This window comes from Aptenodytes patagonicus, chromosome 18 (assembly GCF_965638725.1).
Source record: "Aptenodytes patagonicus chromosome 18, bAptPat1.pri.cur, whole genome shotgun sequence".
Classification (NCBI taxonomy): Eukaryota; Metazoa; Chordata; class Aves; order Sphenisciformes; family Spheniscidae; genus Aptenodytes; species Aptenodytes patagonicus.
The window spans coordinates 3019685-3034399 of record NC_134966.1 but is presented as its reverse complement, the minus strand read 5'-3'; the positions used below and the strand labels follow the sequence as shown (position 1 = coordinate 3034399).

Genomic DNA, 14715 nt, shown 5'->3' with positions numbered 1-14715 from the left:
GCTAATAGCTAAAGGTGTGCAATATCCTTTTTATTGGAGACACTTGGGTTCTGCCTCTTACCTCCTTTCCCTGTGGGCATCCCCAGAGCTCTGAAGGTCTTCTCCGATACTTCCAGTCAATGAGCTACACAGCTCCATCTGGACCTTACCCATAGGGGAAGAGGCTGGATTAACATGAGCAGGACTATAATTTCCCCCCAGTTATGTTCTTTCAATCTGAACATAAAATAGTTTCTCAGGATCACTGTCTTCCAAGATCTTCAGACCTGGTAGCAACTCCTTCCCCATCACCAGTCAGGATCGCCTCTGATATGGCAAATTCATCATTCTTGTAAGCAATGAAGTACCTGAGATTGCTTTGGAAAGCTGTGGCTCCCTTAACACCGCTGGCAGCAGAACATGTGAATGCAGACGGGGAGAAGCACTCTCTAAGCCTTGCTGATAACCTTAGCAACGCATTTAAAGGATGGATTTCTTCTCCTTCAGCAACCTAATGTTTCCTCAGCTCCTTGGCTTTCACAAGCTGTTTAGAAACTTCCTTGGCCGGAGCCATATCAGACAAGCCTCTGTGTTTCCGTTCTCTGAGGGTACATGCAACCCGAGGAAGTCACTGGGTGTTAATTTGTCCGAGCAGAGCCTTGCAGCAGCCTGTAAAACCAAGTGTTAGCTTGGCCTGGGCCCCTTGCTCCGGAGGGAATTTCATCCGCATCTGAAAGCTGCTTAGGCTGTTATTTCGATCCCTATCGCTGTACAGAAAGCTGCTCTTTGTTTAACAACAGCCCAACGTGCTGCTAAAGAAATTCCAGCGCAGTCAGCAGCAGGCTGCAGACTCACCGAGGCAGCAAGCTGCCACAGCAGAGAGTGCACAGACGAGGCCAGATCCCACTTTGGCTCTGTACACTATAATACTATGCAATGTCAAGGGTTGTGAATATTTTTCAGAGATGCAGCTTTACTGGTGCAATCCTCCCTTCAGATGCGACTGCAGTGGCTCGGGGGTGCCTCGTGCAACCCCTCTCACCCTCCTTGCTGGCCTGGGGAAGCTGTGTGGTAGAAGCACCGCTGCTTATAGGCAGTTTTTGCTGGTGAAGAGAAACATGGTGTAATGGAGAGCAGGGACCTGCCTGGAGACTCAGGCGAAGTGAGAGGCAGAGTGGGGCAGAGCACTCAGTGGGCCCTGACTCCTGCTCCTATGCTCTACCCAAAACCAAGCCATGACTGGTGAATAAAGACTTGGTCTCCCTTTCCATCACTGGGTTAGCCTCCCTGCTTAGAGAAATCTCCGACACCCAGTTTCCCAGAGGTATGAACTGAGCTGCCTTAGGCATTTTGGTACCCTGAGAGAGGTCAGACTCCAGTCCTGGTACCTTCTGCCAGCCAAGGAGAAAACATCTCTGCCAGGGGGCACGTGTGCTGGTGCTGACAGAGGGCAGAGGGCACTGATCCAGTGCAAAATGTCTGCTTCTGAAGTGAGCTGACATTCAGAGGAGCCGGGCCCTCCTTATTTATCTTATTACATGTCTTCGGATCTCGTTGCATGCTGCAGGGACAAGGGACTCGTGTAACAACCTACCCTGTCTCCTAAAGTCTGAGACAAACCATTGTAATCTCAAAGAGCTTTCTTAAAGCATGCCCAGAGGTTATCTTCCATGTCTGACAAGCCTCAGAGATAGGGAAATCAAAGCCAAGACTCTCCTCCCTTTAAAATTCAATGACAGTATCAAATGCTGGCAACACCACAACAATTTTTTCTGTTCACTTGTGTCAAATGAAACAGGATTTTAATTCAGACTTCTGCTCTCAGCACACAAAAAGTTACAAAAAAATTATTATATCCATGTGAGCCCACAGTTACCACTTACAGAGTCCCACTGAATCCCAGTTCAGTGGGAGAGAGAGTTAAGGGATGGAAAGAGAAAGAAGATGCATGGAAGTGAAGAACAAGCAGATGAGAAATAATTCCTCCCAGGAGAGCTCTATCCTCACAAAAACTAGTCCCAAAAAACATTTTCTGACTGAGGTGTCCCAGGTCCCTTCAACTGACTTTCTAGAAGAAATTCCCAAAGGAAATGGATGCAGAACACAGGCCACATCACATCTATACACAGCAATGCTGTAAGAAGGTCTTTCCTCCTAAATTTTAATCAGGGACAAAGGATTTAGAGGGAGATTTTCCAAGGGAAATTTTCCAAGGGAAATTTTCCAAGGGAATGCACACTTGTGATTGCACATTTGCAGGAAGGTTGGCTGAGCAAAACTCACGTGCAAGTGCTGAGTAGGAGTGCTGCAAACAGCCACCTAGAAGAGTCTCTCCTCAGACCACGTCCCTTCCCTCCTCTCCACGCTACCCTCAGCACTGCCTGGTCTACGGCATTTTTTCCATCCCAATATGCAAACTGGTCAACCCGGACACCTTTAGGTCATTGCAATTTCCGATCTGATAAACCATCAGCCAACAGAGAGTGTGGTCGTTCTGCAGGTCCTTGCGTATCTCACAGCCCCTAGCTGGGGACTGTGGCTCTAGCAGTCACGTCAGGAGAGGGGAGGCTTGGTCTGGCTTGGGTGGGATGTCTCGCTCTCTCCTCTCTATTGGGGTGGCTAACTGGGATGCACCTCCCCATCCTCCCCTGGGGCAGGCTGTTGGCAGCCAGCTGAGGAACACTTGCGTTGCAAGGTGGGTTGCAAGTTGCACCTACCAGGGCAGAGCAGCTGCCCATTTCCTAGCCAAAAAAGCCATTAAATGGGACAGAATTGACTTACAACCGGCTGCAGCTAAGCCCAACAGGTTTCGGCTACAAGCCACCCCAGATCCATCCCACCATCAGTGAAAATTGCTTTCTTGGAAGCGTGAATTGAGAAAATATGTTGCTCAAATGGATATACCACATTTCTGGGAGAGCTCCTGCTGTAAATGAAGCAGTTGGGAGAAAGGGATTGATTCATCTTTGATTCAAAATAGCTTTGCCACCACACCATGTGGGGGAGGCAAGGGAGAAGGCAGCATGGTGAGACATGCTGACACCATGTCCCTGCACTGCTGTTGACACCCAGAGGAGCCAAGGAGTCAGCCAGACATTGGCACAGCCGCCCCAGAGGAGGGACTCGGCACCTGAACTTCCCTGCACATCGTCTAGTGCATTTTCCTAGCACCAGAGACGTAACTGAAAGACTGAAACTGCGAACAAGCAAAAAAAAATCTTCATTTCCCCCCCCAATATTATAAAACAACCTTAACGTAAAAATGTTTCCTTCCAACATGTGCAGAGCAAGAAATTTCAATCCTTTCAAGGCTACTTTCTAATTTTACATATATTTTAATTCATTTACATTTCTATAGAACCCATTTAAAAGGAACTGGAATCCAACTAAAATTGGTAAAATTTCTCAAAGTCAAATATTCTGACTGACCCAAAATTGCTCTTCGAAAAATTAATCAAGAACTTTTGATTTTCATCCCTAACCAGGATAGAAGAGAAAATCTCAATGTTTTTCATACAGCATGGGCAACAACATGGTTAAAAAACCCTGAACCCATTGTTTAGTCTGTACACAGTTTAACGTAAAATTAACATCCCCCTGCATTTTTGCTGTTTCTTCTGGCTGAAGTTGCACTTCAAGGCCACATCTTACCAGGTCCTCATGCTTTGGAATGCAATACAAAAATTTGATTAAAAAAAAAAAATCTGATTTGGATAATTTTCCATCTTTCTAGACCCCAGACGGAAAACACATGAGCCTGCTGATGCAGATGGCAGGGGATCCAATGCTTCCCCGCACTAGTAGAAAGCTTGCATCACTTGGGGTGCCCTGGGAATTGCCAGCCACAAGCGAGGGGCGTTCAGGTGAATTAATAACTGGGGAGCAGGAAAAAAAGATAAAAATCCCGCCCAGGTGCCCAGACCTGGCAGGAAAGATCTTCTCTGCTCCCCACACTGCTCCTCTTCCTCCCACCTCCAATTTCCTCCAAGAGCGTTTGAGGAAAAGCAGCCAGCAGCAGATGGAGTCCCCGCTCCTATTTCCCAACTGCGCTTGGGGAACCCTCCTCCAGCCCTTGATTTTAATTAGGCAGTTTCGGAGGCATCCCCCGAGCAAGCGAGCAAGGGCGAGGGGAGCTCGTTAATGTTTCTGCAGGAAAAGGCCCCAGGGGCGGGAGCTGCAATATTGCCTCTAGAGTCTCCTAATTAACTCTGTGCAGATAACGAGGTAGTAACCAATTACAGCCGGGGTTAGGGAGGCAATGCTTTTTGCTCTGGTTGCTTGTGTGGTCAGGAGGGGTGCAACACCCCTCAGCTTCTAGCAGTGATTTAATTGCAAATAAACAAAGGCATCACTAATGAGAAACCAAACCTTTGTGTCAAGCAGAATTGACAGAATTCATGCCCTTTCAACATTTGGTTTCTGCAGATCCTCTGCTTAGAAACTTCTTGGACAACATCCGAATAGGCAGGGAATGTGTTAGTGAAATGGGGGAAAATTCATCCCGGTGTCAAAAGCCGGGATAAAAGGTCTCCTGCTGGCTCCCAGCCTGACCCAGAAAGTGAGCACTGAACAGAGATATCTGCACCATAAATTTTATTCACCGACACATTTGTCCAAACTTTAGCAGGAAGAAGAGCATACTGAGCTACGAATGCCAGAAAAACTAGCTGGTACCTCGATGGATTTGAATTATTAAAAGCACCCCATCAGCAGCTCCTGCGCAGCCTCTGGGACAAGAACTGCTCTGGGAATAATCCCCAAACATGAATAAATTTGGGACAATGGAGTGCTGCTTGTGGGAAACGGGGCTGAGTTTGGTAAATAAATTATTTGTTATGAATAATTCACCCCGACCTAGTTGTAATTATTCTACTCTCATTTAACTCTTCTGTTGGTTTCAGAGAGGCTGGCCATGGCCTTCCTCCCTCCCATGGTCAACAGAGGAGCCAGGTCTGTGCCCCGAAACGTGGGCTTTGTCTCTGGCACACAACTGTTGCATGGAGTGGTCATCCTACCTTCAGTAAGTTCAATCTTGCTCCTTGTCCAGCAAAAGCAATGCATGATGCTAGCTCTGTGCAGAAGAGGTAGCAAGGCTGGGCAGCTAGCAACTGGACCATTCAAACTCTCGTTTAGCCTTTGGGGACCTAATCCAGATTTTAAAATCCATGTGGCAGCTATGGGCAAGGTGAGGTGCAGCCCTGGTGCAGATGGGGAGCCAGCCCAGCTGCGAGATCACCCCCTATCACATGTCCAGGAGCCTTGGCCATATCAGGAGGCGATAAAGGGAGAGCCAGAGCCCTCCTAATCCCTGCAATAAATCACCCTTGAAATAGGGCGTGCAAAGCCATGCTTGACAGCACCAATGGAACCACAAAATAAAGCCAAGAGCCCCCCTCTGGCTGCCAGCATCGCCCTGCAGACCCCATGCAGGGTTTCACCTAGAGCTAGACTCGGACAGAGGTGGAGATGTGCCTGCTGCTGATGCTGTCTTTTCCTGTCCCCAGAGAGGGAGGTAAAAAGATGACTTTGAAGAGCAGTGGGGAAAGGCTTGGGTTATTGCCTCTCCTAGCACCACACCGTTTCTAAGAATCACGCCCTCAAGCTCTCAAAAAACCCCTCCACCAACCCCGCTCTTGCAGATACCTGCAAGATATCTTGACGGCACTGTAGTGCCAGAGAGATTTAGCAGCGTCATGGCCATTTCCTTCTCCCATTTTCTCTAAAGATGCGTGCAAAACTCTGTGGTGCAAAGGACGGGCTGACTCCAGGTGACAGCAAAGCTGGCTGCCGCTCTGCCCTTATTGCTACTACTAAATAGCGTATAAGACCCCAGGACCCTTCGCTACAGACAAGCTGAGTCTGTCTAAGAGGCTTCAAAGTCTCAATACATGACTGTAAACAGAGTGCAAAAACCACCACCCCCCCTCATCTGAAAACGGACAAGCGATCAAATCTCAAGACACCAGAGTGAAGTCAAAGTGGTTTTCTTCCCTCTTTTCATCTGACTGGGTAGAAGAGATTTTAAAATTCTGTTCCTTCACCCTTTTCTCACCCCCCCAGTGCAGGATAGAGCTCTCCTGGTGCCCGAGCAGTGCGGCCAGAGGACCCCACGCATGCACCTCCAGGCAAGCAGCAAGCCACGCGCATGAAACTGCAGAGGCTGGTCACGCTGACCAAGGAGAACAGTTGTGAAAGGGGAACCAGAAAACAGCAGAAAGGAAGGACAGCAGCCGAGGAGGCTGCAAAGAGGGAAAAATCCAAACGAAATGACAGTGTGCACATACTGAGAAGGCAACACAGACAAAGACAGGGGGAAAACACACAAAACCTTTGCAGAGAGGACTGGGAAAAATATATATGGAAAGAAAAAGGGTGGACATGTGGGGCAAAAGGGCTTTTGCCAGACAGAAGAGTAAGGTTTTTTAAAAAAATCATTTGGTTCAGAGGGAGAGAGTGAAAATAGCACACAAATAAAGCCCTGGCTGCTGTCGGCACTGACTGAGCTACGGCTGCAGGACGAGGGGGTTGTTGTCCCTCTGCACGTTGGCTCTGCATGGAGGTGTGCATGGCTGGGTGGGCTGCACTGTCCTCCCCAAGTGTCCCATCAACTGTGGGAGGACAGCAGGAGTGACATCGGGGGGGGGGGGGGGCACCCAGCACATGTAGGGCAGGGGGATGCCGCAACCCACACGCAGCCTTCATCTGGGGGAAGATGCTCAGCACCAAGCTGTCTCTGTGGACGTGCTGTTCCTAGTGCTGCACATAGAAGTAGAGGAGGGAGGGAGCGAAAACCAGTACTGCCTCCCCATGAGGGTTTAGTTTTATCAGCAGCCATAGCTGGGAGTGTGGGTCAGCCCAAGCTGCAGCCTTACACCATGGGAAAAATTCAGATCTTGTCTTAAGTCTGTATTTTTGTAGTTCGGGGCTCTTTGATAACATGCAAAATGAATCTGATCACCTCCAAAAGCTCAGAGAAATCTGATGTTCAGTCTAGATTTGAGCTGTTTGACTTGAACCCATCTCTACTTATGGTTCAGTCATTCACAGACACCTTTTAGAGGTTTCTTAGTAGATGGGTAAAAATTAAAGACGAGTCTTTAAAAAAATCAGGAGTCTGTATTTTAAAAAAACCCCATTCATAAGTACCTAAGTTCTGTGGATTTGTTCTGTAAAGACAGACAAATTGAACGAGATACCAGCTAACTCACAAGGAAAAGAGAGACTAGGGAAGGCACATCTGCAGTGCCTCTGCCCGGGGAAAGTCTGCTGCAACAGTTGAGAACAATCGCATGGAGGCACAGAGATGCCGCACTATGAAAATCAGCCAAAACACTTGTTTAAAATGCCTATTTTAACACATGATCTTTTTATCCCCTTTTATTTGCTTCCTTTTTTAACTGTAAAAGATTTGGGGGGGGGGGGGGGGGAAGGGAGAGCTTTATACTTCTGGTACACACGTGTGACCACAGAGCAGATCTGGTTGCCCAGCTGCGAACACCTACTGCCGGGCTTTCAGCAGGACACAGCTCCATCTTAAGTCAATGGAAACTCACAGGTGCTAAAAGGAGACATTGATTTCTTTAAAATGATTGGGTTTCTGTGTATAATTGGTACCTCTGTATAGATGTTTATCTATCTACTCATCTATCTGAAATAGCTGAGACCTGGGAGCTGGCATTTCGCCGTAGCTGGGTTTCTCAAGCTTAGTTACAGTATGGTAGGTATGAATTGCTCGTAATAGAGATGCTCTTTTAAAGCAGCTACCAAAGTGGCCAGAAACAAATCAAAAGGAATACAGAAAAGATATCTATCTGGCTAGCTTTAAGGTTATGTTTAATTTTATTTTTATTTTAAATCCTAACACACTGGGGAAGCCGTATCTGAACCCCTTCTTGCTGCTAAGTGGCCTATATAAAGGCAGGCCCAGGTTTGGGTTTAGCTTGAGTCTCTTCGCAAAATCTTGCTTTCATATGGCCTCAGTGAAAAGACAAGGACTACTGGAGGGGCTGTTGTGATCTGGATCCATTGCACCAAGCACAGTGGGGTGCAGCAATTAGGCTTGGTGGTGGCTGAAATGACGTCAACAGCAAAAAAAACCCTGTTGAGTTTGACGGACGCTCAATTACACCAATGCTAGATCCTTACGACAAACCTCTCCCTCCAAAACTGTGAGGTTCAATGTTAAAAGCTTCCAAGGAATCGCCCCTGCAAATGCAAATTTCCAAGCGCCGTGCGAGCTGTTGGGAGAGCAACATGGCTTTAACTGGCGGGGTCTGGGTCCGCTCCGTAATTTCGGCTCTGTGTCTATTTGAGTTTCCACTGCGTTCATCCAGGCGGTGTCTAAAAGGCAGAAGCCAGAAGCCTTTTGGATATAATGCATTTTTGTGGTTCAATTAAAAAGTTTTTCAGAGTAAACAGCAAGTTTGAGTGATTTCTTCATCTTACTGTCTTAAATGTTTTCTGTTAAAATAATTTCTTTCACAAGGGTATTTAAGGAGCCCTTCTGGTGTTGCCTCTGTTTAATAGCTTGCTAACTCCTACAGTACTGCCTACTCTAATTACTCCAATCTAATTAAGAGGGGGGAAAAACAACATACTACTGAAGGGCTAGTGAGAACGGATAGTCAAAGAGCTGTAGGAAGATAAATGGGGATCATATTGGCAGGGTAATTTGCTCATTAGCACCCTCCCTCCCCAAATTAGCCTAAATGCAAGCAGAATGAGAGAGGAGAGATAGAAACACTGATAGAGATAGTGGAGACATACTTAGAAAGACAAACTGATGTGCCATAGTTTCAAAGACCAAAAAAAGGTTACAAAAAATAAATAAAAAGGAGAAGATCCAAAATCCAGTCTGCTTGGGAAGCAAAGAAAGCACCAGAAAAGTCCAGGAGGACAACACTAATGCCACAGAAAACCAACACCCACTTCAGCCACGGCACAAAAAGCTGGTGGTTTGGCAGGAGTTTCTAGGGGGGTTGATCTACCTTATAGGCAATGCGAGCAGGGCATTTCTTTCCAAGGCCTAGAGGTGGGGACATGTGTCTCAGCATCTCATACATGTCAGTGTAACTGATGCGCCCGCTTGGAGTCAAAGGGAGGGAGGCAAAAGCAAGAGGACACAGAAATCAAACCAGACCGGGTGGGGGGGAAATAAAAAGGAAGGGGATAGGGAAAAAGGCAACACAACAGAGCAAATGAAAAGGAGGAGAGAGAAGGGAAAGCAGACAAGAAAACAGAGATCTGGTTAATCAGATTTCTCAGGAAAACAAAACCAAAATAAAGAGATGGGTAAATAGAAAGGTTTCTCCACTTCCATTGCTGTGTTTCAACACCCAACGTCTCCTCGTCACTGCAGGGACGTCCCGTGGCCAGAGCTGCGCCTCGGCACGCGGGTCCCTGCGGGGAATGATTGATGTCTCTGCTCGGGGTGGAGAAGGTGTGGGGAGGGCTCGGGTTTGGCTGGCTCTTTGAGGGGGTGGAGGGATGCTTCCCCTTCTCCCCCCCCAAACCAGTCAATCAAGAGGCTGTATTCACCATGCCAGGGAGAGCTGGTAGGCAGAGTTATGGGACAGGGAGAGAGAGGGCTTAGAGAAAATATTCAGCTTTCCTTCAGTGAATAAAGAGTTTGGTTTTCAGGTCAGCTTGTGGGCTACGAGAGAAGGAAAAAGCCAGTCCTGGTGTGTTTGCTCAGGGGACAGACTGGGACTGCTGTGACCCCAGGCACAAAGTGAAACACTGCAAAACCTCAGCCAGCCTGAATTTCTCCTCCAGCCTGAATTCAGGTTTGACAAATCCAGAGCCCAGCACTCAATTTGCAGGAAGGTGATGGAAAGGGGACTTGTTTCTCCCTTACATTTGATGAGGCCCCGCTTTCATCAAGCCAATGTCAACTGGTTGTCTCCACCACCGAGGGCAGCTGGCTGTCCTGTGTCTTAGAGGGAACTGCGAATTGCAGAAATTTGGGAAAAGGCCCTTAGATCAGCCCATTACTGACAGCATCTACCTTCAATGCGTGTTGGTGGTAAATAAAATTCTGCCCTGAAAAGCAAGGGATGCAGAAACAGCAAGGAATTCTCCTGCTTCGCCTTTTTCTGACTACTGAAACTGGGAGCATGACTATGACAATCTCATTTTGTTTTCCCAGCGAGCTGCCTGCTTATTATATTGTGCAAATCTGTGCTGCCTGTCATCTGAGAAGACTAAGTATATTGCAGCATGTTATTAATTAAAGTTTAACCCTTGGAAAAGCAGAACAGTATTATCATCTCCACTATACTAGGAGGGAAACCAAGACCTAAGCACCCATAGGAAACCCCTTTCTTAAGCAGGACAGCTACAGAAGCAGGCACCCGCACACCAGCCTGCTGCCCTGACTTGGGTCTCGATACCTACGTAAAGCATTGATGCAGGAGGGGGCAGAGGAGAAAGCTTACCAAGTCTGAAACAACTATTCCTGTCCTTGGTAACTAATGCAGTTAAAATACCACCCAGGTTTTATAGCCCAGAGCTAATTTAAAGGCTGGTGAGAGACACAAATTGTAATTACAGCCAATGGCTTCCTCCTGGCTTCTCTCTTCTGCCCCCGCTCCCTGGCTGGAGGTACAGCATCTCCTACCTTCTCTGCAATGCTTGTTAACTCTTAATCCCCAATCAGGTGTGGAAAACACCTGGGCTGGAGTGAAAGATAAAAGCAAACTCCGTGCTGGCTGCTTCCACTTCTCTCTCCTTCATCTTCTGCTCTCCATGCATTGACCGCAAGAAAATCCCTGCCTGTAACTGGGACCCCACTGAAGTCCAGTGTCATCCCATGCTGATTTCTTGGCAAGATCTGTCCTTAATTCCCCACCTCAGCTCCCAAGCACTTATACTCCCAAGTATACTTTTCCTGTGCCATGAGGCAGGAGATTTCACTGGATGTCCATCATAGCTTACGATCTCAGAGGCGTAAGTTTGCTCCCAAGGCAATCTCTGGCTGTTGCACTGTGAAAAGCTCATCCCTTCATCTCTCCCCAGCATAGGTAACAATCACACTCTGCTGCCCAGTTAACCAGTGCCCAGATCAAATGTCTTTTCAGCTCAGGAAAGGGAAGGGTTCAAATGTTGATCATTCAACTGGAGCAACAATGCTATGAAGCCCAAACAAAATGGACTTGCTACTCCCTAGAAATCTTGGGATGACATTTTTCTCCAGTGTGTATATATAAAGAGAAAGTGCTCAGATGCTGTGCTGCTTTTCCCCAACACTTCCCACCTAGACCTGGCAGGATGGAAGCTGGAGGATTCACTGTCTCATAAAGCTGCCTGTCTCCAGCCAGCTGGGGTGTGGGAGTAGACGGGGAAGAGATGCATCAAGGAAAAAGGAGGCAGTCAGTCAGTCAATCATTCCTTTTTTTCAGGCGAGGGGTTAGTTACGTTACAGTTACTTTTCTCTACTGTTTGCATTTGCACTTGGGGGGGCAGGTAAAAAGAAAGAAAACCAGAACTGAAAATGCTGGAGGGAGTCTCTGAAGTTCCAAACCTTGTATGCCACCCTATGAGGGCACTTCTTTCCTAAGCCCAGGGGTGGAGCAATTACACGTAACAAATTGTACATATCCTTATAATGAATCCGGCAACTGGAAAGAAAACATCAGATGTTACGACAGCAAAACCCGAGAGGAATCAGTTTTTCCCCAGGCAAACAGGAGCTGGAAGGGCAAAACACGCTGAAAAGCAAGGTTAGTCTGACAGCAACTGGGCTTGCAATGAAGGAGGCACCTTAACACAGAGAGAGAGAGAGAGGGAACTTCCAACTGCTGAACAAAATCTATACCCTTGGATTTTCTTCTGTGAAACCTTCAGTGCCATGTGCAAGGCCTTCCAACCATTGCATTTGGTTACCTTTATCACTAATGTTTTACTTCCCTGTGCCTAGCATCTGCCTACAGATGGCCTCTACCCACCGCCCAGGTGCTGCAGCAGCCCAACAAAACCAGAGCCTGCAGCACACAAATAGCCTATTTAACGGATTATTACTGGGATTCAAATTAGCTGGTTCAGAAGAGCTTGGGAACCTTTGCCTTCCACTGTTATCACCTACATAACCCCAGCAGGGCTGTACTCTGTTTCCTGGGCAATAAGCAATTTGCTGGAAGTCCAGAAACTGCCATCTCGAGAGCCATCTTGGCCACTGGCACTGGGAAAATCCAGCCTTCATTACCAGTAGGTGAAATCAGATGCCTCCAGGTAGCTTTATGGTCAGTCTCGTTAACTCCCAGCAACATTTTCAGCTAATTTAACAGCAGGATTAGATTTCTTAATCTTTTGTAAGTAACCAAATCATGTACAAAAAGAGCTGCACTGAACTTCAAAATGACCTCTGAAGAAAAATGAGATGATTTGGCTTCACGGTTTTTATTTTGGTACGTTATATAAAGAAGGCTGCAATATTTTGGAATATCTCCTTCAATATTACTGCTTTTTTGGATGTGAAAAATTAAGGTCTATTCAAAACCTTCACAATCAGCTCAAAACTATTAATTCAGAAACAGATCAAATGGAACTGCGCAAGTCTTGGCTGCAGGCCTAATCGTGGATATAAAAAGTATATTGGTTTAACTGAGTTAAGAAGTTTACCAAAATTTTGGAACGGTTTTGTAAAATCAGCGTGTAGAAAATACGTATGAGCAGATCCCTGAGCTCTCTGAGAGTCTGTGGAAGGCTTGAAAACCAGCAGATGTACTGCATCGGAAGGTCATGGCAGAAAATTATGACAAATTATGACAAACAGGGATTCTTTCACAGGTTGTTTAAATCTATTTGAGTTTTGTTTATTTTCATCAGCATCCCTTTATCTCAGGTAGCTAAGAAAAAGCTCTCCCTTGGGAGCACCTGCACCTCCTCCCGACCACTGAAGGTGCTGCCAGTAGCATTTCCCTTGGCTCTTGGGAACAACTCATGGGAATGGGATGGCAAGATCAACATTTCCAGTATCTTTAAGAGGTATGCACTGGGAAGGGGGGTATGAGAGAGATAAAGCGCTCACTTTATATATCTTGAACAAATAAAAGCTCATAAAAATCCAGTTTTCTTTTCTTTCCCAGTTCACCCTTAAATTCAGTGTTTTCACTCCTTTCCTGATTAACTCCCAGCTCCAGACCAAACCACTGTGTATGCCCCATTTCTCTCGCTCTCTCTTTTTCTGTGAGCCCAAGGCTTCCGCCACCCCTAAATCCAACAGTTTCCCCATACTTACCCCTACTGAGTGTGACACACATCTAGAACAACAGCTACTTCCTTTTGAATGTTTTTCCCCAGAAAAGTTTACATAAAGTTGGATTTTGTAACAAAAACAAAGGTGACACTGGAAATATGTATGTAAGTACACACACATTAAACCTATGTTTAAAATATTATCTATATAACAAAAGTATAACAACACTTGTACTTTTTACCCATGCAGCATCTTTCATTGAGGGTCTCAAGCTACGGGAAGTGGACAAACACTGTAATTCCCTTTTCCTTGGGACAATCAAAGAGGAGACCTTGAGAGAGGCGATCAATTAGCAACAGATGGAAGTAGGAACCAGCTCACATGCATCTAAGCATAAGATAACTGCCTGAGAGTCTTCTTTCTTGCAAATTATGGTATGGTGATTATTTACCATTCCCCTACACATGTCTATACTGGGAGCTGACATGCTAAAAGGAGATGGCTGACATGGAAAATAAAAACTGGATCAATGTTTTCTTTCAATGAGTTTAACCAACTAGTGGAACAAACAGCTGAATTAAAAATGGGTCCTTTAAAGCCCTGTGTCTTCAGATCAAGACGAGTTGTACTGCTGGGAGCTGTACCTTAAAAGACAACTTATTAAGCTCAGTCCATGGATACCTATTGTGAAATACCACGTCCAGAGCTTCACAGAAGTTCAGCCCAAATGATCAAAAGATCTATTCTGGCCTTAAACTGTGAATGGATTTCAGATTGCTTTTAAATTGCGGAAACGTTAGTCCCACTTATGAAAACATAAGTGATTTCAGTGGAACCATTCACACATGGAAAATCCAGAACATGCACATGTTTAGGATCAAGCCTCGAGCATCATGTCTTGGCTGTCCTGTGACTCGCACTTCCGCCCCCGGTCACTCTGCCAACATCAACAGCTTCACATCGGAGAAAAACGGGAACAAGGTTAGAGAAAACCCAAATTTCTTAATAATGACATATTCTGTATTAACAGCTCTAGAAGTGAAAAGGTTTGGCACCTGCGTGACTCACAAAATGTAACCTCTGTGCTCAGAGTTAATAGAGAGAGCAAATCTTTCTGTAAACTTAATGCTTGTGCCTCTTATGGGTGGAAAGTTCCTGAACACATAAACATTAAAAAGCACATTGATACTAATTTTTTCCCTTGCAGGTGTGTTACTCCTCCCATGGATGCTAACCAGAGCCAAGACTATTTTTTAAGGAGAGAACGGGCACTCCCAGGTTTTCAGTCTCATTGAGATTTTTCTAGTGGTAAGAGGGAGGACTTAGATTTGAGAAAGGAAAAAAAGCTATTTACTGCCTGCCAAATACCCACAAAAGACTTGTCTGTCTTACAGAGCACGTGGTAATGAAAATCTGCTTGGAGATTACAAGCTGCTAGTATGTGTGTAGTATATATGCAGGCTCAAAGTATGGATGGCTCCGAGCTAGTTAAAATCACACACAGTTCAGAGAAATGCAGTCATTTTGGAATAGGTTTACGT

At 46.1% G+C, this 14715-nt stretch overlaps 1 protein-coding gene across 1 annotated transcript in view; it reads right to left on the bottom strand.

The window, feature by feature from the left end:
- The window catches only part of CACNA1B (calcium voltage-gated channel subunit alpha1 B), a 308891-nt gene that overhangs the window by 18007 nt on the left and 276169 nt on the right, over positions 1-14715 (bottom strand). Inside the window, exon 38 of the mRNA XM_076355414.1 lies at positions 8967-9063. Within this exon, the coding sequence (XP_076211529.1) occupies positions 8967-9063 (97 nt within the window). The remainder of the gene's footprint in view (positions 1-8966; positions 9064-14715) is intronic.